At 43.2% G+C, this 24,073-nt stretch overlaps 1 protein-coding gene across 1 annotated transcript; it reads right to left on the bottom strand.

Annotated features, from left to right (window-relative positions):
- Positions 1–5,276: 5,276 nt before the first annotated feature.
- Positions 5,277–7,571, bottom strand: LOC147903079 (protein PHLOEM UNLOADING MODULATOR-like). The gene is made up of 4 exons (XM_087373305.1): positions 7,233–7,571; positions 6,395–6,789; positions 6,030–6,235; positions 5,277–5,937 (listed from the first exon to the last, which is right to left on the bottom strand). Exons 1-4 carry the CDS (start codon positions 7,505–7,507, stop codon positions 5,545–5,547), a joined length of 1,269 nt encoding a protein of 422 aa, XP_087229431.1. The 5' UTR covers positions 7,508–7,571; the 3' UTR covers positions 5,277–5,544.
- Positions 7,572–24,073: the final 16,502 nt, after the last annotated feature.

Raw genomic sequence — 24,073 nt, forward strand, 5'->3', positions numbered from 1 at the left:
AAAGAGAATGCACCATCGACCTAGAGCAATCAGGGAGCAGGACCTCATACGCCATCAATTTGCTAGAGGACCAAGCCAAACTATGGGTGAGGATGAACAATGTGGTCCTGGTAAGTCTGTCATGGCCTTTGTTGATGGCTGCACACTCATGCACTAGTAGGTTTCCTTCCTGTAGTCAGACCCCCAATGGCTTTTATTGAAACATGGATTAGAACAAAAATGGTGAGAAAGGGCATATACGAATGTACTGAATAAAGAAAGGTTTTTTTATATTCTTTTTAGAGAAGACTGAAATGGAAGCCAGATCCCTCCAATATGATGTTTGGACCATTAGAAACCATCCTTTGTATTTGGAATGGTGGAACAAGCGGTTTTCTCTGAATGCCCACAAGTCTACTAGAATTCGTGTATGGGTAGAGCTCCCTTAACTTCCTTTGTACTTGTGTAATCAATTGCCTTTTTTGTGTTGTGGATTAGGAGAAGTCCTTAGGGTAGAATAGGAGAATTTCACCAATCCCAAGGGTAATCCCCATGTGTGCATCAAGCTGGATATTGCAGAGGAACTTCCCAAGACCCTTATAATATTGAATAGAAATGGGAAATGGCAGCACTTTCAGGGACATCCACTAGTGTATAAGAACCCACCTAATTATTGTTTCTTGTGTGGCCTTTCTACACATGTGGTAAAAAATAGTCCTTTGAAAAGGGGAAAGCCCAAAGAGGCTACTCTTGTTACTCAGAAACATGAAAACCCTTTTAAACCTCTTAGAGATAAGGGGGTTGACAAATGAAGCCAGCAACAGCAAGATCCTAATGATCACATGATGATAAAATCTAGCTGGTCCAAAGAGTTTGAAGAGGATGTTAATAGAGAGGATGCCATGGAATGGGAAGACATTAGTGAAGAAGAATCAAAAGAAGATAAAGCTAAAGGTACCCTAGGAAGTCAAGGAGACACTAGTCAAGGTAAAGCATTACTGCGGTTCAGCACAAAAGGAGACAATCCAAAGCAGCTTCTAGACCGGTAATAGCCCCAACCCCAGGGCCAAGAAGGGGCAAAAAAAGAATGCTAGGTAAAACAATGTGGGAATCTCTAATTTGTGCAAAAATGAAAACAATGTGGGAATCTCTTATTTGTGCACCATGAGAGATTTCAACATGGTTGAAAGGAAGAGGGACAAATGGTTGGAAAAGGGTGTTGTTATTAGAGGCTCTAACCTTGATGCTTGGGAGGATTTCAAATAGCATTAGCAGATGGTGGATGCTTGTCAGATGGAGATTTCACTTGGTGTAATAGTCAAATAGGTGAGTTTAGGAGAAGCCAGAAAAGACAGGTTTTATCTTTCTCAGGGACTATTGTGTAGTCTTAGCTCTATGAAGACTCAGACTTTCTCCTCTCTTACTCTGTTAGATCACATGCCATTCCTGCTTTGCTCTGAATTTAGGTATGAACAAAGAGGATCCTCCTGGTTTAAAGCAGACCCAAGATTATTTATGCATGATAAAGATAGTTTGGGATGCTACTTTTGTTGATTGCAAATCTGTAGCAAAGGCATGGGTTGTGGCACTAGAGAATACACAAAATCTTCTCTAGACAGCTGGGAAGAACAAAGCCAAAATAAGCGCTCATAGAATGGATAACATTCACGTCAAGATCAAGAGGTTAGAGGAAAAGGCCAGATTAGGATATTTGGATGCCTGAAGTGATATGTTGACTGCTAAAAAGGAGCTCAAAAAACAAGAACAAATAAGATTAAATGACACCAAGGTTTACTACAGAGATTGTTGGGCAAGCAAGATTGACAGGCCAACCAAGGAAACCTTCAAGCTTATTAGAAGAATTATTTTAAAAATCTCGGGTGTCATAGGATCAACAAGGGCACTGTCTTTAGATTGCTGGGAATACCCATGGGATTTGAAATATCTATGAAGCAAAGGCAGGACTGGTTCATGGAGAGATTTCAGAAGAAGATTGACAAGTGGAGAGGATTTCAAGCCAATCTTGCAAGAAGGAGGTTGGTGCTCAACCATTGTATGTATCCTATCTTGTTGGGCTCTTTACAAAATTTGTTTGGACAGATTCATTAGGGTCTATAGATCTTTTCTATGGGAGGTAACTCCAAAATTTATAAGGTAAGGTGGTCTTATTGCAGTAAGCCTAAGAAAGAAAGAGGTTTAGGGGTCACTGATAAGCTATCTTAAACCCAAAGTGTGATTGGGCTCAACTTTTGTTGAGAAATATGAAGCAGGTCAGGCCAATTAGAGCCCCTAGATGAAAAATATATAATTTCTCTCTACTGTTTGCAATCCTAAACCTTTGTACAACTAAGGGTAGTTCCCTTTGGCAACCTATTTGGAAGGCCTTTGAGGAGATAAAGGCTTTCTTACAATTCTCTGGAAAAGGAGCCTTTATGGCTAGTGATTCTATATGGGTGTCATCCATCTTTAGAAATGCTCAACTCACCAAGGAAATAATTTTTTCTATCCAGTACTCTTTTTAGAAAAGGGCTAAAACCTTGGGGTCAACTATGGAGCAAGGAGCATTTAGGGTGGAAGACCTGGCAAGAAATTAGAGGATATTTTTCTTTAACCAATCAAAGTCAGGCACTGATACTAAGCAGGGTGGAGCTTTGGCAAGGGGATATCAGTTGGAAAGGTGCTACTGTGTTAATTTTTTATAGGCAGTTTAGTTGGATAGGAAGCTCTACTATTCTCCCTATTCCCACACATACTGATGACATGGATGAGCTTTTTTTAATTCTAAATGCCAGATGGTCATTGCAAGACATTAGGGAAAGATGGTATGAAAGGTTTAATTACCTTTGGATCAAGCAGGTCCTTGAAAAGATGTCCTACCTAGCCTGGCTCATTCTTCACAAAGTTGTGTGGACCAATGTAAGAGGACTTAGGATAGGGAAGGGGGATGGTAAATGCAGAAGATTCCTTGGTGTTCTTGAAGATATTTTTCACTTGTTTATTGCTTGCCCACAAGCTATAAAGGTATGGAAGTTCATAGCCAGTTAATTGGAAGGCCATTTTATTAGGAGATGCATGCAAAACCAAGCAAGATCTTTGGTTTCAAATAAGGTCACATTCTTTATGGTTCATTTGGATCTCTAGAAACAATTTTAAATTTAATGATGTGGAAATATGTACTGATGCCTTGTTTACTGCATGGTGGGACATGAAAAAAGGATATTTGAGTGCTTATAACCTTGAGCACACCAGGTTGAGTGCAAATTTGGCTTAATACAAAAGTAGGTGTATCTTGGAAGAAGAGCATGACAAACTGCCACACTACCTTCACACAAAGCCTACATCTCAAGATGAAGCTGAGCATTCAACTGCTCAAAACAATGCTACTAAGGGTCCTACTACCTAGCTCCCTTCTTCAAATGCTATGTTACACACCCATGGTGAATTGTCTCAAGAACTGGAGATTTCTCTTCACCCTTCACAGGGAGTACATTCTCAGGTGGCTATGCTGCTTTCACATCTCGGAGAACTAACTTTAGTGAAGATGTTGCAAAGAGTTTTTCTTTTCACGTCTCCTCTTGCATTTATAAGAAACGTGAAGTACCTTCCTCGACTTCTGCATGCAAATATTTTTATGTTCCCTTTTTGAAAGTTTTGCTATGTTGCATGTCCTTAATGGCTTAGGTAAACCCTAAGGAGATAGACTCGGATTATCTACAAATTTTTTTGAGATTAATATAATCACCTTTTTGCCCAAAAAAAAAACATTCATGAACAACGTTCTTCTTTCCTAAGATAAATGTGAATTAATTTTCATGCTTTAGCCTATATGTCGAACTAGAATACAACCCATAACTATGAACACTCTAGTACAACGACCAATTAGCCATAACTTGGAAATGAGAGGGAAAATGACAATAGAGGCATGGAGAGGAGACTTCTCAGGGGCAAAGGAAGTAACCTATTTCATCTTTTTTCCTCTTCCAAAATTGATATTGAGTCAAATTTGCGGAAGAAGCTTCCAAGATGGGTTTAATACTCCAAAAGACCTTAGGAAAGCCAAAAAAGAGTAGAAGTATATGTTTTAGCAAAGGGTAATGACTAGATATGCAAGAAAAAGATGAATGAGAAGCACAACAAAAAAGAAAAGCCTAACAGTTTCCTAAAGGTTTTTGAGAAATTGAGAAGATGATGGGAATTTATACTAAGGAAGATGACCTAAATAGGGGGGGCTATGAGAGAAAAAAATCAATTAGAGCATGAGAGATGGAGGGAAGGGGGGGGGAAGGGAAGGATAAATTGGGGGTAGGGATATATTAACACGTGTTGGCCTTTTGGATTTCTCTACACCAACTTCCCATCCCATTTTCATCTGCCGTCTCATTTTGGAGCTCCCTTTGTATCTGGCTGTGGCATTCTCCCATGCTGGCACCATCAAGGGTGAGAGAGGAGAGGCGGTTGGGGGCTACGCGGAGGTGAGTGCATGCGGAAGAGGGAGTTGGAAGAAACTGAGCGTAGAAGGAATAGGGATAAAGAAAGAATGTGGAGATGAAGAGGAGGGATGCGTGAGGAAGGCATCGCCATAACTGAGCTGTGAAGGTGTAATGGAGAAGGGCATCAAACGAGCTGCACCAGCAGCGACAATAGCGATGGCTTTGCTCTTCTTCTTCAAGGATTGCAAGATATCCTGAGCAATACACAGGGGGGTGGGGATGAGCGATGCAAGGCAGAGGGGAGGGAGCGTGGTGGGAGGCGAGGCGAAGGGGGAGGGGCAGGGTAGGCTAAGCAGAGGGCAGTGATGTGGAGGGGTAAGGAGAGTTATATTAACTAGGGGGGAGGGAAAGTTAGATTAGGTGGTTTAGTTAGATTAGATTAGGGGGTTTAATGAGATTAGAATAGGGGGCTAATTAGATCACCAAATAATTTTTTCAATGAATCTTTCAAATCTTTAAAGTTTTGTTAATCTAATGCAGTTTTTGAATGCGTCTAGACACTAATGAAACACAAAATTACAAACCTATTGGAATAAATCCCGTGGAAATAGGATGCTTGAATGCAGAGATCAATAATTTTTTAGATTAGGAGACCAAGTATGTCTTACGTAGATAGTTGTTCACAGGCCTGCAACTGCACGCATCCATTTGTGATATGAAGTCTCCATGTTCTGCATATTTTTACTACGATCAACCATGTTGCAAGTACAAATACAAACAGCAGAGCTTCATATAGCCAGAATTGTGCAGATCAAACACAAACTCTACATAGCCTATATATATGTTACCCTGACTATACATATATAGGCTATATGAAGACTATAATTTACCAAACACCTTTTCCCCGAAAACGAACTTGACAATATCTTTGAACAAAACACAAAGGACTGCATAGAGTTGATTGCCTCATAATTTGCAGGGAGACTGGGTTATTTCCTGGACCTGTAAGCAACCCTCAACTTGAAATGAAGCAGGCAATCATGCCATCTGATTATGTAAAGAAGAAAATTGGCCTCATCTTTAGCCTATGACAATCAAAATTTATTACCCTGCTGTGTCTGCATATTCTACCTAGTCATCCATCAGCTGTCCATACAAATGCTAAAAGTCCAATACCCAAGGAAAAGGATGTTACCACAGATGCAAAAATGAATAAGACAAATTTGGATGGCCTTTTCTCTTTGCCAACACTCTCGATTTCCTTCAGCAAATTCCGTACTTCACTGACATCTCCATCCTTGGCAGCTTGCATGATTTTACCTTCAATTCTTCCAAGATGCTGCAGTCTAGCTTCTGTTACCCTATCCTTTGCAGACCAGATGAAAGTCGATGACCTCCAAAGCAGTATGCCCATATAAATGGCTGAGACAACATCGACACTGTAGTGATGCCGCTCTCTTATCTCACGTTGGGCAGTATGCAACACAAAGAGCCACAGCAATCCTGCTGTCCAGCCAGGGTAAGCTTCCTAACATGTCAAATCACTTGGTGAGCAACAATTTCAGTAGAAGGACAAAATCCCAAAGGATAACATTTGGACACTAGAAATAAGAGACCTACCGTCCATGCCATTGCTGTCAATACAGATACCAGGACATGGCCACTAAACATAAGATCGTTGCACCCCCCACCAGCCCTTTTGAGTGTAGCAAACCATGATTCCTGCCCTTCGGATACATTTGGTTCCTGAGGTCTCAAAAAATTAACCAGAAATTGCATATTGCCCCAATTTGGAGTGTATTCAGCAGGAAACTTTCCCACTGGAGCTGAAAGTAATTTCAAAAAACGCACGAAGGCAGATACCAGGTTAGCATCTCATGATCAAATAAAAGGATGCCTATGCAAGGTGTCCCAAGAGACGCTGTCAGTGAAACATGTGGAAAGAAAAATACCACCATTCCTCAAAGTAAGAAATATTTACTCGCCATATGCCAAGTCTTGGTCGAGCAGCTCTCTAAGTTTGTCTCGATCGTTTGCGTATGGCGTGTAGAATCTCTGCGCCCATGGATGGGGATGTTCTGGAATCCTAAAGCGGTCCTCAGCGCACCAAGGGCGCGCAGAAGGTAATATTGTGGCCACAAACGTCATGACCCTCAAAAGTCTCCCCACACCCATAGTGAACATATATCTAGCAGCTAGCCCTAGGCCAGGAGCTTTGACGAAATCGAAGAGCACAGAGAAAGCGAGCATAAGAAAGAGCATCAGATAGTGATGCAGAACGATAAGATGCGCTCGGAAAAAACCCACGATTGCTGAGGGAAGGCGCTCATTCATGTTAAGAAGAAACCATTGACCTGTATCCGGCAGGGGAGCGGTTGACCTGTGACACGAACGTTTCAAAGACATTCGTAAAATCATAATCTTTTACCATTTTACTTAAGAGTGTACTAACAATCCTCAACTCTATCGATTGAAACTGTTTCATTTTGTTAGATCGGTCAACGCTTGTTTAGACGCGATCCACATCAGGAAAATTTGCAAATTGCATTAAAAGCAAACAGTTCCAAATGCAATCCGATGCGTGCAGTTGGAGGAAGAACTTGGCCCAAGGAGAATTGTGAGCAGAAAAGGGGACAGCCCTCAGATTTCGATGCTCTACGTTATCAATCTCCCATAATGGCATATGCGCATATGACAAATAGTAACGCGTAGATCGTCGAATTGAACACCATTTGACTGTTCTAATGATGAGATTCGGGCGGACAAATATCAATTTTCTTCCTCTTATATAAACGGCTTAATAAAAGGCAGAAACGGACTTACCCGTGCCAGGAGAGGCCTAGCACAGCCGTGACGAATTGAACAGAGATGGCCTCGATACAAAGGGCACCCAGCATGAAGAAGAGGCAAACAAGGAAAGCGGGGGCAGCGCGGAGCTCGAGGGACCAATGGGGGTAGAAGGGAGCACGAGAGGCGGCAGAGAGGGCGAAGAAGGCCCAGAGGAGGGGCTGCAGAGTGGAGTGAAGGGCGGGGAAGGTGACTCGGAGGTAGTCTATGGCGACATATGCAAGGGCACAGACGCCCAGGAGGTGCGCCATAGCCTTGGAGCTTGTTGTGGAGGTGTTAGTGGGCCTGCGCAAAAACTTGGGAAGAAGAAGCTGCCCCATCGTAATCATAATAACCAACATCCAAAGCTAACCTTTAAGAAACCCCCTTTCCTAGCCATCCATCTAACCCTAAACGTTCTTGGTCTCTTGGACGACATTCTACTTAAACCTTATGGTTTGTTGCCGAATCCTAGCAAATTTCTCTTCAAATTTAATGTAGGCATTGCAAGGTTTTGGAATTTCTTCAATTTTGAAGCACCGCAAGAAGCAGAGCTCTTGGAAGCCCAAACAATACAGTCGATGCATCACAAGGTGTACCATCTTAAGGTCAAATTAAGGCCAAAAGATTTCTTTCCCAATTGAAGAGAGAGCCTTCACTGCATGATCAAGCCCAAATCGACAGTCTAGATCCTTAGCACAAGGAGGATTACAAAAGTGCAAAAATTTGAAAGACAAGATGAGATTTTTGGGCTTTCTGCTTGCAAAGGTGACACAGCAATTGAGATATGGAATGCAGCATTGTTGTGCTTTTTAATCCAAGAATCCCTTTCAAGGCACATGCAAACATCTCCTTCACAAAGCCACCTCAAGTGCAGGTGATTACTCTTCGATTAGCCTTCATCCAAGTTCCTAGTGCACAACAATCTTTGTATCGATTGTCTGAGAGCTCTATGGCATACAAGACAAGTCCTCCTATCTTTTATGAAAATTCTTTGTGCTCTCAAGTTACTGCCACAGGTTGTTATCCCACATCTATGATGTGCCAGAAGAAAGCGGGCCAGCCTAACATGCATGAAGTCTATTCTACGGAGTTCCTTCGTTCATGCCTTCAGCAAGGCTTAGGATAAGCTAGTTTTGGTAGATTTCTACTCTGTTAGTTGCCGTGCATGTAAAGGCGTGTATCCAATTGCATGCATTTCAAGCTTTATATGTTTGCAATGTACATGTACACAAAACTTCTCGCATAGTAGAATCCTTTCTTGCATGCTCATTTATAAGAAATTGTGTGATCTTATCTTTCACGGTTTATGAATGGATTTTTTAGCAAATTTGTACCCCTGTAGATATGCCAGCTTGCTACAGAGTCTCCAAACATAAACGTTTTGAAAATAAACTTCTATGATGACGACGCATCTGCAAGATTTTGAATGTCAACATTTTTTCATTTTTCCATTTTTAGCGTGGTGTTGAATGATGCTTGGATGTATTGCCTTGATCTCTCTAAAATGTATGTCTCTACAATTGAGTTTTATGGAGGTTGTGAGAGGATTGTTCCACAAATATGACCTTTATGGTTGATTGTTGAGATCAGCTTCCATCTAGGCTTTGACCATTCAATTTAGAATGGGATAAAGTGAAAAGTTGGCCTTTTGTTTAGCCGCATGCCATGCTCCTTTTTTTTAATTCATTCAATAAAATAAGTGTTATATAAACAAGCGAGTACAAGTACTTGTGAGCATTGCCCTTACTACGGGAGGGAGGAAGGGAGGGGGAGGCATGCAGAGAAGGAGTGCCTTTACTACTCAGGAGGGAGAGGGAGGGGAGAGGGGGAGGGGGAGGGAAAGGGAGGGGGAGGGGGAGGGAAAGGGAAATGAGAGGAGAGAGAGAGAAAGAGAGAGAGAGAGAGAGAGAGAGAGAGAGAGAGAGAGAGAGAGAGAGAGAGAGAGAGAGATCACAAAAATAGAAAGATTCCATGTGGCAAAAGGTTGTGTGGGACATTTTTTTATGAAAGTGTGTGTAGAGTGCTACCTGGAAGGCAGTGCTAACAATTTCATGCATGAAAATTAGTTTCGTCATTGCCATAGAGTTCAAGTTTCTGCCTATTTCTTTCCTCTTGCTCGTCATCTTTCCCTCTGTGCACCTCTCCATCTCCTTCGTCATCTTTTCTCCTTCACCTTTCAACAACCTAGTTTCCACTCCTTCACTTTTCATCCCTTTGCACACCCCATCTCCATCTCCAACTCCTGCTCTTGTCATCCATCCTCCTTGAACATCTCTGTTGTGGAATAGTGTCTATGGCTATGAACTTAGCATCCTTCAGAGAAGGCTTAGATCATCATCGGTTTGGTATTAGGCATTCATGTTGTTTGATAAAAATACGTAATACCAATAGCTACGACATCATCTCCACAAATTTTAATGCTATACTACTTCTATTCGATCCCAAAAGTAGGTCTTTCTTAAACTGGGTTATCCTATAAATAGGTTTTAACATAATTCATAGGACTAAAGTGCTTTGTAGATGATTTTGGATCCAGACACACGACTCTAGATGGTGAGTTTAGTGATGAAAAGTAATTTTGAAGGCATTCAAACCATCTACATATGAGCTGCATGGTCAAATCTACTACCTCTAGACATTTGAAGGCGATGCCTCAATTGTGTACATGTATACTAGGAATGCAAAGTGCTATTTTTTAAAAGACACAACATGCATGCAATGCCTTGCAAGTCCTATGTGCAACCGTCCAAAGTTGCAAGGGAAAGCCTGTGTGTGTGTAGAAGACTAAATTACAACACCCCTTTCCATAGTGAAGAGAAGACAATTTAGAGTAGGAATGGGAAATGTTTCCTAATAAAATTTAAAATAAACATCCACTAAGAATGAAGTCGCATCGCTTAGAGGGTGAAGGAAATGTGAGCAGTTGAGCTTTGATAAGTCGTTGGCAACATCATTTTTTATTGAAGAGGGGAATTTGCCTACCTGTCACCATCCAACAAGAAAAATGATAAGATCCATGTTTTAACTTAGTTGGGAAGACAGGTGTCATAAACACCCCTCCCTTGTTATCGGGATCACAATAAAAATAGAAGCTAAGCTACAAACTTAACCAGCTAGATGTGTACTTGAAAAATGAAAGAGAATACGTTAAGTTGAAATTAGTATGAGGGGTTTTTTTAAGGGTTCGGAGAAAACAAGAAAAGGAAAAATTAGATAAGTGTGTGAAAGATTTGCAATGAGAGAGGAAGGGTTTTTAGAAGAGAGGGTGATCATTTACAAGTAAATCATGGGATAATAGAAGAGTTTAACATAATTATTAGGGCATGAGGGAATTAATATGGGATTTCTGGAACACATAGAAAGATAAGAAAGGAAAGGTAACCCTAAAAAAGGGGGGTTATGAAAGAGAATTTAGTGTATGATGAGAAGCGGGAGGGTATTAAGAAGGTTATAAAATTTATAAAATATTAGTGGGATGAAAAAAAGTTTGGGGGAAAAAAGGGTTGTTTTTAAGTAAATGTGTTTTTAAAAAAAATTGTTGGAGTGTTTAATGGGAAGAAAGGGGGAATAATAAAGGGAGATAGTGAGAGGAAAATTCAATAAATAGGTAGGAGGGAGATAAAAAGGAAGGGGGATTGTTATAACAAAAAGAAGGAGGGGATAAAAAGAAAATATCAATAGATAAGGGAATTCAAATTTTAAATAATGAGATAGAAATTTAAATAATGAGTTAAGAAGACAATAAAGTAAGGAATAAAGTGAGGATTAAAGGGAGAAATAAAAAAGGTTAAAGAGAGAAATAAAGAGGGAAAACTTAGGGTTGAAGTATTTTCATATAGAAAGAATTAAGACATTAAAAGGGGGGAAGAGGGGGGGGGTTGGTTATAGAACTATGAGAGTGTTAAAGAAAAGGAAGGGGAGGGGGTTATGAGAGCAGTGTAAAAGAAAAGGAGGGGGGGGGGGGGGGGGGGGGGGCGAGGGGTTTAGGGCTATGGGAGGGGGGGGGGGGATGGTGTTTTGGGTATAATAACCAAAATGAAATAAAAGATAGAGGAGCTTGTGAATCCATGTTCCGACTCCTAAGGAGATATGAGGGTGGTGAAGTCGAGGTGTGTCAATGCGCATGAACCGTGAGGAGCACCGTCGAGTTTGAGAGTCCATGACATGCCGCATGCGATGGGTCATGGAGGCGCATGGTGGGCGAGATTTGATAAGCAAACACTCGCAGTCGAGATGCAGAGATCAATAGTGGCACCACAGTCGAGGAATGGAGAGGAGAGCAGTCACAAAATTAGATAGCCCGCTCGTAGATGATAATCGAGCACGAAGCTAAAGACAGAGAGCAGGAGAGTTTTCAGTAGGAAGGAGGTGGTGAGAGTATGAAGCGCTAGGGAATGGAGTTAAGGCATACTACGACAGCGAGCATAGAGTAGGAGAGGTTCAGAGGGAATTGAAGGTGAGCATGTAGGGAGAGTAGGGGTAGGGAATGTAATAAAGAGAAGGTCAAGTTTTATAGGTAACAAAGGTCAGTCGGAGACGGGAGAGTCGAGGAGAAGAAGAGGTCTTGGAGAGGTGTGGAACTGGGGGTCTAGAAGCATGACAGTCGGTACAGAGGATGAAGCGAGGCACGTAGAACACCAATTGAGCATGGATGGAAGTGTGAATGGAGGCGCAGTCAGAAAGCAGCACGCGTGTGGAATTAGGGGGAGTTAGTCTAATAAAGAAGGGTTAAAAAACCAACATAAATTAAGGAAAAACAAGTAGGTAGACTTAGATTAAGAGAGGGGGGTTTAAGAAATAAAAAGATTAGGTAAAATAAAGAGATGTTGAAAAGGGAAAATTTTAAAAAGGGGGGAAATTAAAATTGAAGAGAGGGGGATAAGGTAGTCAGGTCGGAGGGTAGGAAAAAATGCATTTTAGGAAGAAATGGGAATATATTAAAAAGGTATAAACTACTAAAAGGGAAATAAAAGGGAATAAATAGAAGAAAAAATAAAGTAGGCAAAAAAGAGAATAAGTTAATTAAAAAGTAGAGATTTTATAAAAACAAGAAGGGAGAAAGTAGTAATTGAAAATTAATGGAGGAATTTAAGAAAGGAAATCAAATAAGAAATAGGATATAAAGAAGAGATAAAAAGTTTTTAAAGAGCGAAACAGAAAAAATAATTTAAAAAAAGGGGGTTTTTTAGGATAAAAGGGAAAAAGGAGGAATTTGAGTGGAGATTGAAGGGGGTTTTGAGGAAAAAAGGGGGGAAGGAAGGGGAGGCGGGGGGCGGGGGGAGGGAAATAAGGTAAAGTGAATGTAAAGGGGGAAAGGAATAGGAAGTGTGTGTGTGTGTGTGTGTGTGTGTGTCTGTGTGTGTGTGTGTGTGTGTGTGTGTGTGTGTGTGTGTGTGTGTGTGTGTGTGTGTGTGTGAGCATTTTATGGTAGTGTGCTTGTGGCTTTGTGTTGCATGTTTGTGTGTGCTGTGTATGGTTGATTTGTGCTTGAGTGCATGTGTTTTTCTATGCATTATTCTTTTGTCTTTGTCTATGTGGGAGTTGCAATCATGTACCGCGAGTCTATGTGTGTGTGTTTAGATTAAAAAGTTCCATCGATAATTGAGCCATACAATTAATTCCATCAATTGAATAAAAAGTTAAAAAAAGAGGAACATATAAGAAAAAGATGTTTGAGACATCTAAGTTAAGAAATGCAACAACTAGAGTTTGCAAAAATTTCCACCAAAATTAAGCATTTCTAATAATATAGAGTTTGCCATGTGCCACCTTAGATCTCTCTCTCTCTCTCTCTCTCTCTCTCCCTCCCTCCCCCCTCCCTCCCTCCTCTCTCTTTATATTATAATATATAAATATCAACTATGTAATATATTGTATATTATGTACATATAATACATAATATCTATATTTAAAAAATATTATATATATTATATATATATATTACATTATAGTATAATATATTATATATATATATATATATATAGTGTTTATAATATTTATACAGGTTGGCTAGGAAGGGGAAAACCGACTGACCAAGTTCGCCAGCAGTTTGTGGCACTTGGGTCGGTGGTAGTCCCAGGCCTCTAGGCCCATAAAAGGAGGGCCTTTGTGCCATCATATCTCATCACCTGGAGCAGCCAGAAGTCAGTAGATTGGAGCAACACGAAGACCTACCTTGGGCCTATATCTTCTGGAGGTGAAGGAGGTACATCATAAACTACAAACAAACCTGAGAAAGGGCTGCCCACCTAGGCTGGCTTTCGGAGAGCAAGGTGGAAGGGATCTAGATGGAGAGTCTAGATACGCTCCAGGTGGAGCACGTGGGCTCAAGTCGAGAGATATCCGACAGATGGTAGGAGTATGTGGTAAGATCAAAGGACCACGCTCTGGTAGGACTTTGGATCTATCTCTCTTTTGTATTGTGTCCATAGCTTTGGACAAAAATATATATTCCTTTGGTAGCTTCTATATCTGGCTGGATCATTGTCTATTGATGAGTCTACACATCTATTTGATGCACATAAGTTAAAGAAGTTTGTGATTCCACAACCCACACACACTGTGTGAACTCCTGAGCTATTCTGTTAGTCTTCCGTTGTGCGTGCCCTCTATTGGTCGATTTCTAACATGGTATCAGAGCCCAAGTAGGAGGCTCATATGTATGGAAGCCTGAAGGCGGGTACCTTGCTGAAGGACGGCCCTAATTCAAAAGCTCTTGGGAATCGACTTCCATTATTGGATGACAATGCCCTTGCGAGGAGGGTGACTCAGGTTCAGTCGGGTGCGTTCAGAGTTATGGTCTACTGAAGGTTGAGGTTGGTTGACTTTGCTGTGTGGTTTAGCAACAGAGATGTCAACCTCTTTAGCCCCTGCTCTTGGGAATCGACTTGGGAATCAACTTCCATGACTGGAGGACAGTGCCCTTGCGAGAAGGAGTGTGAATCACGTTCAGTCAAGTGTGTAAGGAGTTCTAGTCTACAAAAGGTTAAGATTGTTCGACTTTGCTATGTGGTTTAGTAGCAAAGATGTCGATTTCAGAAGCCTCTTCAGCACCTTCCCTCCCTTCCTCCTCCCCCAGATTTCTTTCTATCACGATCCCTAAGTATGGAGAGTCTCGGAAACTAGATAGGACAAATTACCCTATCTAGAAGGTGAAGATCCGTAGTCATTTAGTGGCTCAAAAACTATGGAAACTGACCACGGGAGTAGAGGCAAAGCCGGAGGATATGGTGGACAACAAGGGGGAGATACTCATACCAGTAGATTGAGAGGAGCTTGAAGCTTGGGAAGATAGAGATGCCCACACCCTGGCATTGATCATAGGGACTACGGTGGAATCTGTGCTTCCTCACATCCAGATGACCGACACATCAATAGAGGCATGGGCCATTCTAAATTATCTATACGAGATAGGATACCACATCCCGGATCTTGCTTCTTGAGTATAAGCTCTACAACTTGGATATGGATGAGGGAGATTCGGTACATGACCACATGACGAAGGTCAAGGTAAGGGATCAACTAGCATTGGTTGGTCAGAAGGTGGACTCGTGCCATTTGTTGTTGATGGTACTGAGGAGGCTACCACAGAGTTTCAAAAGCTTCGTTACAACTGTGACAGTAGGACAAAGGACCAAACCTCTGACTTTTGAGGAGTTGGGTCCATTACTACTCCAGGAAGAAGCTAGGGAGAAGCTCTACAACAATGACAATAATGACAAGGCATTGCTGGCAAAGGATTACGCTAGCAAGAAAGGGTAAGTCTACTGATGGCAAGCCCAAGAAGGATGACTCTGATGACGAGGACACTTCCAAGAAAAGTAAGCAAAAGAAGAAGTACTTCTATAAGACTAAAAGCCTCTACCTGCAAGCTCACCTCCCGCATCCCCCCTCCTGCCTCGTGCCCCCCGCCCTTCTTCAGCATCACAATGCCCTGCTGCCATCTGTGGGGGTTAAAGGTCATTGTGCCTTAACCCCAGTTATTACAATACTCAAACACATATATAAATGAATGAAAAAGAAGATTAGGGTGGTTCTGCACCCACCAAAACTTGTGTGGCTCTCTGTCTCTCTCTCTCCTTCTTCCGTTCTTGCTTCCGTTGAGAGCACTCTCAACTGGTATCAGAGCTCGGGTGATCTAGCTGAGCGTGCGTGAATGCTTGGAAGCTCAGCAGCTCTGTGGGAGGAAGGAGAAGCTTTGTGGGAAGCTTTGTGGGTGACTTTACTTGCATCCGAGTGTGCAGAGACCTTGGAGAAACCTTTGGAAAAGTCACTTTGGCTTTGCGAAGTGGTTTTGAGAGCCTGTTAAGAGCTTTCAAAGAAAAAGTCGTTTTTTGAGCTTTTCCCTGTTCCGTTCGACGACAGAGACTCCGTATTAACTTGTAGAGGCAACTACTGCTTGCTTTTGGTGTCCACATTACTTCAGGAGCTTGGAAACACCTTCGTTCTTGAATCTGAGATCATTTCAGTGGATTTCTGACTCACTGTGTCAATTCCTGCGTTTTTTGCCCGGGTGTTGGAACTCAAGTTTGGAGCAACCATTTGCAGATCTGTCAGTTCCGATGGACTCAGGAGGTCCTAAAACTTCTATGTTGCTCATCATTCGCACTCCGGTGGAGTTTACAGATAGCTCTGTTTCCAAAAACGTTTTTCAGTCCGTGTGTTGGACCCAATGATTGAGGCCACAGTTTCCAAAACCGTCTGTCCCATTGCGTTCCGGATGCCCAAAAACCCCTACCTATCAGTTCTTGTGTGATTCGGTGGAGGATTTTTAGAGTTATAGATCTCTGTGTATTCGATTTCGTCTCTCTGTTATGCATTTTTCATACTAAGGTTTTGAAACCTTAGATTTATGCCACATGGCAGTGGATAAGTATTGACTCCCATTTCTCACTCATCGGTTGGGATTTTGGAGTTCTGGCAGAAGAGAGATATTTGCAGATTTTCTTGTTGAGTCCAATTATGCGATGGCGCCCATGTTTTGAAGCATCTCAGGTCCTATTTTCAGTAGCGCTCATTACCGTGGGACTATGATTTCTTGAGCATACCTTATGCAGATCACTCTGGTTGCAGTTTGAGCAGTGTGCGCTCATTCGTGGTATGCATTGGGTTGCAGTGGATGATTTATAGGCCATTTGGATGCATTGCGGTCCTTGTTGGATGCGCTGATAGGCCCAAATTGCCTTGTGGGATGCTATTTTTATGGACGCTTTGCACATGGATGCTATTTTATGCTGAGGGACAGCTTTGACACATTGCAGGTGATGCACTGATAGTGCTATGCTCTCTTGGATGAGACATTATTGATGCATATGCCAGTGGACGGTGTTTATGCTTGAGTCATTTGGCACTTATTGGCATTTTCTTTTGAGCCAGATTTGCTCATATGGATGCATAGTATATGCACATGAGTCAGATGCTTTGAGTTTTTGAGTTTTGGTGATATTTCACTCTATTGTGGCATACACATTTGGGTGCACCTGGTATTTGGTGTGATTCTCTCTTGCAGGCACTAGCATTTGGGATTTTGCTTTATTTGCATCATGGCATCCTCTTCCATGCCTGAAAAGGAGTTTTTCAGCATTAAAAAGTTTGATGGGACAAACTTTTCTTTGTGGAAAGAACAGATAAGGGATGTGCTTATTCAAAAGAAGCAGATTAAACCCTTGGCAGGGATTGAAGCTAAGCCTACAAATATGTCTGAGGATGATTGGAATGAGTTGGATGCATTAGCAAAGTCTACTATTAGACTTCATCTTGCAGAGTCAGTTTATTTCACAGTAGTAAATGAGCAGACTAAATGAGCAGACTACGGAAGATTTGTGGAAGAAATTGTGTGCCACTTATGAAAAGGAAACTGCCTCTAATAAAGTTTACCTCATGAAGAGGTTGTTTGAGCTGCAGATGAAGGAAGGGGTCTCCATTGCTTCTCACTTGAATGAATTCAATATTATTTTCAGCCAGCTTCAGGCTCAGAAAATGAATTTTGATGCGTAGACTAAGGCAATATTTCTCTTATGTTCATTGCCATCCTCATCGGATACCTTCCGTACAGCTGTCAGTAACTCTGCACCTGGTGGAGTACTGAAATTTGATGATGTTGTGGGTAGCTTGTTGGCCGAGGAGATTAGACGGAAGTCTATGGATGGCAACAAGCAGGATGCAACCTTAAATGTGCAAAGGGGCAGATCACAGTTCAGGGGGAAGTCCCAAGAAAGAGGGAAGTCTCGTAGCAAATCCAGGGCACGGAACATTGAGTGTTACCATTGTGGCAAGAAGGGCCATATGAAAAAGGATTGCTACAAGCTGAAAAGAGAGCAAAAGGATAAGAAAAAGAAAGCAAATTGGGGTGCAAATCAAAAGGAAGAGAGTCCAAGGGAGGACAAAGGAAAAGTGAAGATCGAGGAGATCAATGCAGTCACACGTGATAGTGACAATGATGTTCTCTTCATGTCTAGTTTATCTGCAGAGTTGCTTGCCACTTCAGATGATGCATATTACCAGGATTGGATTTTAGATTCTGGTGCTTCATTCCATGTTACTCCCCATAGGGAATGGTTCTCCACTTATGACAGTGGAAAGACAGGTTGTGTGCATCTTGGAAATGACTATGCATGTGACATAGTGGGAGCAGGTGTCTTTTGCAAATGGGTCTGCATTTGTCTTGAAACATGTGAGACATGTGCCTAAGCTGACCAAGAGTCTTATTTCAGTGGGTCAGCTAGATGATGCTGGTTTTCACACCACTTTTGGTTTTCAGAGTTGGAAAATTCAGAAGGGCTCTATGCTTTTGGCCAGGGGTGCCAAGTGTGGGACTTTGTATCCCTTACATGTATCAGGGGTATTTGATCATGTTGTTGCAATAACCGAGCAGCCAAGCACTTCTTTGTGGCATTGCAGGTTGGGGCACATGAGCCAGAATGGAATGAAACTCTTATGCCGTTTGGGTTATGTACCGCATTTGAGTTTCTCTGATTTTGAATTTTGTGAGCATTGTCTCTATGGGAAGCAGACTAAATCAGCCCATAAAAGAAGGGGAAAGAAAGAGTTTGAAATGCTTGATTTGGTGCATTCAGATGTATGTGGTCCCATGCCTACACGGTCATTAGGCGGGGCCGAATACTATGTGACATTCATTGATGATGCAACTAGGAAAGTGTGGGCTTATGCTATAGCTCGGAAGAGTGATGTATTCCAGGTATTTCAGAAATGGCTGGCCTTGGTTGAGAATCAGTCAGGTAGAATGCTTAAATGCCTACGGACTGACAATGGTGGAGAGTATCTCTCTCATGACTTTCAGCATTTCTATGATACACGTGGGATTAAGAGGGAGCTCACATCCCCTCGTACTCCAGAGCAAAATCCAATTGCAAAAAAGATGAATCGTACCATTCAAGAAAGGTTGCAATGCATGCTTTCCAATGCAAGTCTTTCTGGTGGTTTTTGGGCTGAGGCAATGAAGACTGCAGTGCATGTGATCAATAGATCACCTAGTAAGAGTTTGGATGGTGGTATTCCTGAAGAGGCATGGAGTGGCAAGAAGCCCTCTTACACTCATTTGCGTATATTTGGGTGTGAGGCATATGCACATGTGCCAAAAGAGCTTCGAAAGAAGCTAGATCCTAAGTCTAGGAAATGCATCTTTCTAGGTTATGGTGAAAGTGGAGAGATGGGCTATCGTCTCTGGGATCCAGACGCAAAGAAGATCATACGCAGCCATGATGTGGTCTTCAATGAGAAGAAGATGCATAAGGCACCCATGAGGGATGTGGAAATGAGGAGAATCACTTTCTAGGATGTGAATCCACCTGCCTATGTTGATAGACAGCAAGTTGTCCATGCACCAAATGTGCAAGAAATGGTACAACCAAGTACTCCCATAGGTATACAATCAAGGGTAGATGATGGATCATCTATTGGTGGAAATGATGAGCCAAATGTGGCTGATATGCAAGTGGGACAGCAAGCTGAAATGCCCTTGAGAAGATCATCTAGAGTGTCTAGACTGCCTGATAGGTTTGTTCCAGGGGTAGACTATGTGATGCTTACTGATTGCAGGGAGCCTTCTTGCTATAGAGAGGCTATGATGCGTGAGGATCAACACAAGTGGGAGTATGCTATGCAATCAGAGATGAGTTCACTTATGAAGAATAAGACTTGGGACTTGGTTTCTTTGCCACATGGAAAGAAAGCATTGCCATGTAAATGGGTCTACAAAATGAAGGTCACAGGTGATGATGTGCCTAGGTACAAGGCCCGTTTGGTTGCTAAAGGGTTCAAGCAAGAGAAGGGTGTGGACTTTGATGAGATATTCTCTCCGGTTGTGAAGATGACCACACTTAGATGCATGCTTGGACTAGTGGCATCAGAGGATATGGAGCTTATGCAGATGGATGTCAAGACAGCTTTCTTGCATGGGGATTTGCATGAGGAAATTTACATGGTGCAGCCGGAAGGCTTTGAAGAAAAGGGCAAAGAGCATTTAGTTTGCAAGCTGAAGAAGAGTCTCTATGGTCTTACGCAAGCGCCTAGAGAATGGTATCAGAAGTTTGATGCTTTCATTCGGTCCCAGGGTTTTAGAAGGAGTGAAATTGATCACTGCCTCTACACTAAAAGGGCTAAGGATAATAGCCTGATAATCTTGGCACTATATGTGGATGATATGCTATTGGCTAGCAAGAATACTTATGAGCTAGATGCATTAAAGGCCAAGTTGCATGAGGCCTTTGATATGAAGGATTTGGGATTTGCAGGTCATATTCTTGGTATGCGCATCACGCGTGATTGGAGTAGGAAACTCCTTTGGCTTTCACAAAAAGAGTATGTTACAAAAGTATTGCAGCGTTTCAATATGGAGGGGGGGAAGGCAGTGAGTACTCCATTGCCTCCATATGTGAAACTGAGTCATACAGATAGTCCCAAATCAGATGAGGAGAGGGCCATGATGGCCAAGGTTCCTTATGCATCAGCAGTTGGGAGTCTTATGTATGCTATGATAGCTACTAGACCAGACATTGCATTTGCAGTGGGAGTTGTTAGCCGGTATATGGCTAATCCAGGAAAGAGGCATTGGGAGGCAGTTAAGTGCATCATGAGGTACATGAAGGGTACCAAGGAGATGTGCATTTGCTTTGGTAAAGGAGACATGCGTGTACTTGGGTACACAGATTCAGACTATGCAGGGCATGTGGATAGTAGGAGATCCACTTCCGGTTATGTGTTCACCTTTGCAGGTGGTGCAGTGTCGTGGATGTCTCGTGCACAGAAGTGCATTGCTTTGTCTACCACAGAGGCTGAGTATGTTGCAGCCACAGAGGGTTGCAAGGAGGCTATATGGCTTGATCGGCTAGTGGGAGATTTGGGGATTCATACAGGTGTACCGACATTGCATAGTGATTCCATGAGTGCTATTTAGCTAGCACGGAATCCGGTCTTTCATGCAAAGACCAAACACATTGAGGTCAGGTATCATTTCATCAAGGAGGTACTTGAGGACAAGCGCATAGAGCTTGTCAAGGTTCATACAGATGATAACCCTGCAGATATGCTGACGAAGAGTCTACCTAGTCAGCGGTTTGAGTATTATCGTGTATTGATGGGCATTGGATAGCATGCTCACTAGTTGTTCTCCCTTAAAGGCACATTGTCCTTTAAGTGGGAGGTTGTGGGGGTTAAAGGTCACTGTGCCTTAACCCCAGTTATGTACAATACTCAAACACATATATAAATGAATGAAAAAGAAGATTAGGGTGGTTCTGCACCCACCAAAACTTGTGTGGCTCTCTGTCTCTCTCTCTCCTTCTTCCGTTCTTGCTTCCGTTGAGAGCACTCTCACCATCGTGGACTATAGGGTAGGGGCACACTAATTATGTGGCCCCCCCTTTGCGCCTCTGCTGCCACAACCATCATACGGGTTGTAGCACCGTATTGTTCCAGCCTGGGGCACATCCCTGCTAGAGGTCTCCGCCAGCTGCCTGTTGTAGCTCTCGCGCCCTTTCTTGAGCCTTGCCAGCAGCTTATTTTTGCCCGTACGACATATCTAGGCACCAGTAGCAACCCGACTGCTATCTCCTGTAGCATTGTTGCTACTTGGTGCTACCTTCCAACTACCTCGCATGACATGTGCATTACCCTCGCCACAGTATAGCAACTCGTGAACACGTAGAAAAACCCATAGCCACTGTGGATCAATTGGTTCTCCCTTTGGCGCTCTTCCATTGCAATCTTCTTCACCAAAGGAGAGTTTTGATGCTAGGCACTGCTGGCAATGTACATTCATTGTCCTTTTTCATTGCTTGAGCAGCTCCCTCAAGAAGTACATTGGAAGCTGCTCCCGAGCTAGTGGAAAGTTTCAAGCTCTGTGGGGCTAGTTCTTCTTCGTGGCAGCTCACTTGTGGAATTCGGGAGCTTGCCTATGGAGGAACTTCGGGGCTTTTTTCAGGGCTGGGCCGGTTCATTTCATTGGGTCTTTCTCCTCGCCAGCACTTTTGCTTCTTTCTTCCTTCCTCCTCTTTTGAGGTTGGTGTGGTTTATTGCTTATTGCTAGTGACTGGGACATTGGTGGTGACCTTTGGTCTAGCCAAAGGAGCTCTATGGCAGCAAGCTCAACTCGCCCAATTGTTAAAGTTCTTTTTTCACTAGCGGATAAGCAACAGATGTAGTAGGCAGTGAATCTCTTATAGGACAGGGCCGTCATAGGCACGATACTAGGCCTCACACCCTCAAGGAGGCAGATTCGGGACTGGATCCAGGCCAGCTTGGCACTAGACAGTGATCACATTCAAGAGGTCACTATCTATGGATGCGGTGTTTTCCTCCTCCAGCTATGCTTCTCGGATACTGCTCTGACTCTCGTGGAACGTAGCCCTATCCTCCTGGGACCCCATTTGGTTTACCTCATCCCTTGGTATCATGGATTCACAGTGGAGGACATGGACTCGACTCACCATGGTCCTCGCTTCCCAATTACGGTCCGCTTCCTGGGACATCCAAGGGAATACAGGTCCATCCTTTCTTCCATTTGGATGAGCGTTTGGCACAGTTTTGGAGTACCCAGCAGAGTCGGAGGTGGCATTGGTGATAGATGATGGGGTTCCTCGAGTCAAACTCATGGTAGAGAGCTCGAATACCCTCCGAGATGTGATTCTCTTGGAGACTTTGGAGAGGGGTACTCTTTGTTAGCGTCGGGAGGTTTCAGGCTTACCAGGCCAGTGTATGAGATGTTGACAGATGGGGCACCCAGCTCGAGATTGTATAAGAGGCTAGTACAAGATCATCCTTCCCCCAAGGAGACACAGGGAAGACATCGGACATGAGAGGGGAGGGGACTCACAGGCCACCTAGGCGGATGCATTAGGGGTCTCAAAGACAGCAGCCAAAGTCGCAAACCCCTTGGGTAGAGCCTTCGAATGATAAATGGACTAAGGTGGGGAAAAAGAAGAGGAGCAAGTGGGCCTAAAAGAATCAATGACGCTGTGCCAACCGTGAGAGGTGAGCACAAACAGCTACACAATCACAAGGAGATCCAATTGGAGGCCCACAGGTATCACGTGATCCAAAGAAGGAGACATCGACCTCGGGATATCCCTCAGACCCCTTCAAAGCAGAGACTTCTCATCCCCCACAGAACCCCCCACCGCAGCTAGAGCCGGCACTAGAGACTCCCAGAGTACCAGTGCCCACAACCTCTCTGGCCCACCCCCCCGAGGTTGGAGGAGGAGCCTCAGAGGATGCGGGCGCCTCCGCCACAGCACTCTTCCTAGGGGATAGTAGCAGACTCCACATAGCCTTCTTCTCCCCCTCTCGTGGACCCGCCAGCCTCCTTTGCAGCACCCTCTCGAGCCTCCCCACCCTCGTTGCCTCGGCCTGCTTCTTCACCGGTGATCACCCTCACTACCCGCCCTTACCATCCAGCTCCCTCCCCTTCCCCTCAGTTAGCTGCAGCCTCACCTGGGACCTCTTCCTCGAGCAACTCGCCAGGCTTAGCAGCTGACCCCGCTTCTGTGAGCAAGGGCAAGGCAAAGGCTCCCCCGTTCACCTCTCCTCGGTAGCAAGTCAATGCTCTAGGTAGCCAGGGCTCAACTTCTTCTTCCATAGATCCAGGAAACGGGGTCATGATGATGAATCTGTGAGCCTTCGCATGCGTGCTGGGGGGCCACTGCCACGTGAGTTTTGGTGGTTGGGAACTTGGAACTATTTGCAAATTCTGGATTCTTTTTTTTTAAACAAAGAAAAGGAACTTCTATTAATGCTTAAAATCCAACCATACAAATTGGCAAAATTGGAAAAGTGCCAATCGTGGCCAAAAACAAAATGGGCTGAAAGAAAACCCACCTATTGCCAAAGATCCCAGCTCACTGCCTAGGGATTCTCTGTAACAGGGGCTAACAATCAAGGTGGTGGACTATATAGCCAGCAAATTTTCACAGCGTGAGATCATAAAATACACCTTGAACTATTTGGAAATTCTCGATTCTTTTTTTATTCCAGAGAAAAGAAACTTCTATTAATGCTTAAAATCCAACCATACAAATTGGCAAAATCGAAAAAGGTGCCAATCGTGGCCAAAAACAAAATGGGCTAAAAGAAAACCCACCTGTTGCCAGAGATCCCAGCTCACTGCCTAGGGATTCTATGTAACAGGGGCTAATGACCACGGTGGTGGACTATACAGCCAGTGAATCCCTTGCAGCATGAGATCATGAAATACACCTACAGGCCAAGCCTTGCAGAAACATGCTTGCCTATCATCGGTAGCTTGAGAACCTAGAACACCATGCTCCCAAATGGATGTTGAGAGTTGTGGTGCCATGAGCACATGAAGAGCAAAGGTATGA

The sequence above is a fragment of the Dipteris shenzhenensis genome, chromosome 4 (assembly GCF_047967505.1).
Source record: "Dipteris shenzhenensis isolate YYH24624 ecotype China chromosome 4, Dip_SZ_1.0, whole genome shotgun sequence".
NCBI classification, from domain to species: domain Eukaryota; kingdom Viridiplantae; phylum Streptophyta; class Polypodiopsida; order Gleicheniales; family Dipteridaceae; genus Dipteris; species Dipteris shenzhenensis.

Excerpts from the sequence above, each read along its gene's own strand:
- LOC147903079 (XM_087373305.1), bottom strand. The coding sequence starts at position 7,507 with ATGGCGCACCTCCTGGGCGTCTGTGCCCTTGCATATGTCGCCATAGAC. Across the intron at positions 6,790-7,232 it reads CTAGGCCTCTCCTGGCACGG|GTCAACCGCTCCCCTGCCGG; the intron begins GTAAGTCCGTTT and ends TTCGTGTCACAG. Across the intron at positions 6,236-6,394 it reads CGACCAAGACTTGGCATATG|CTCCAGTGGGAAAGTTTCCT; the intron begins GCGAGTAAATAT and ends AATTACTTTCAG.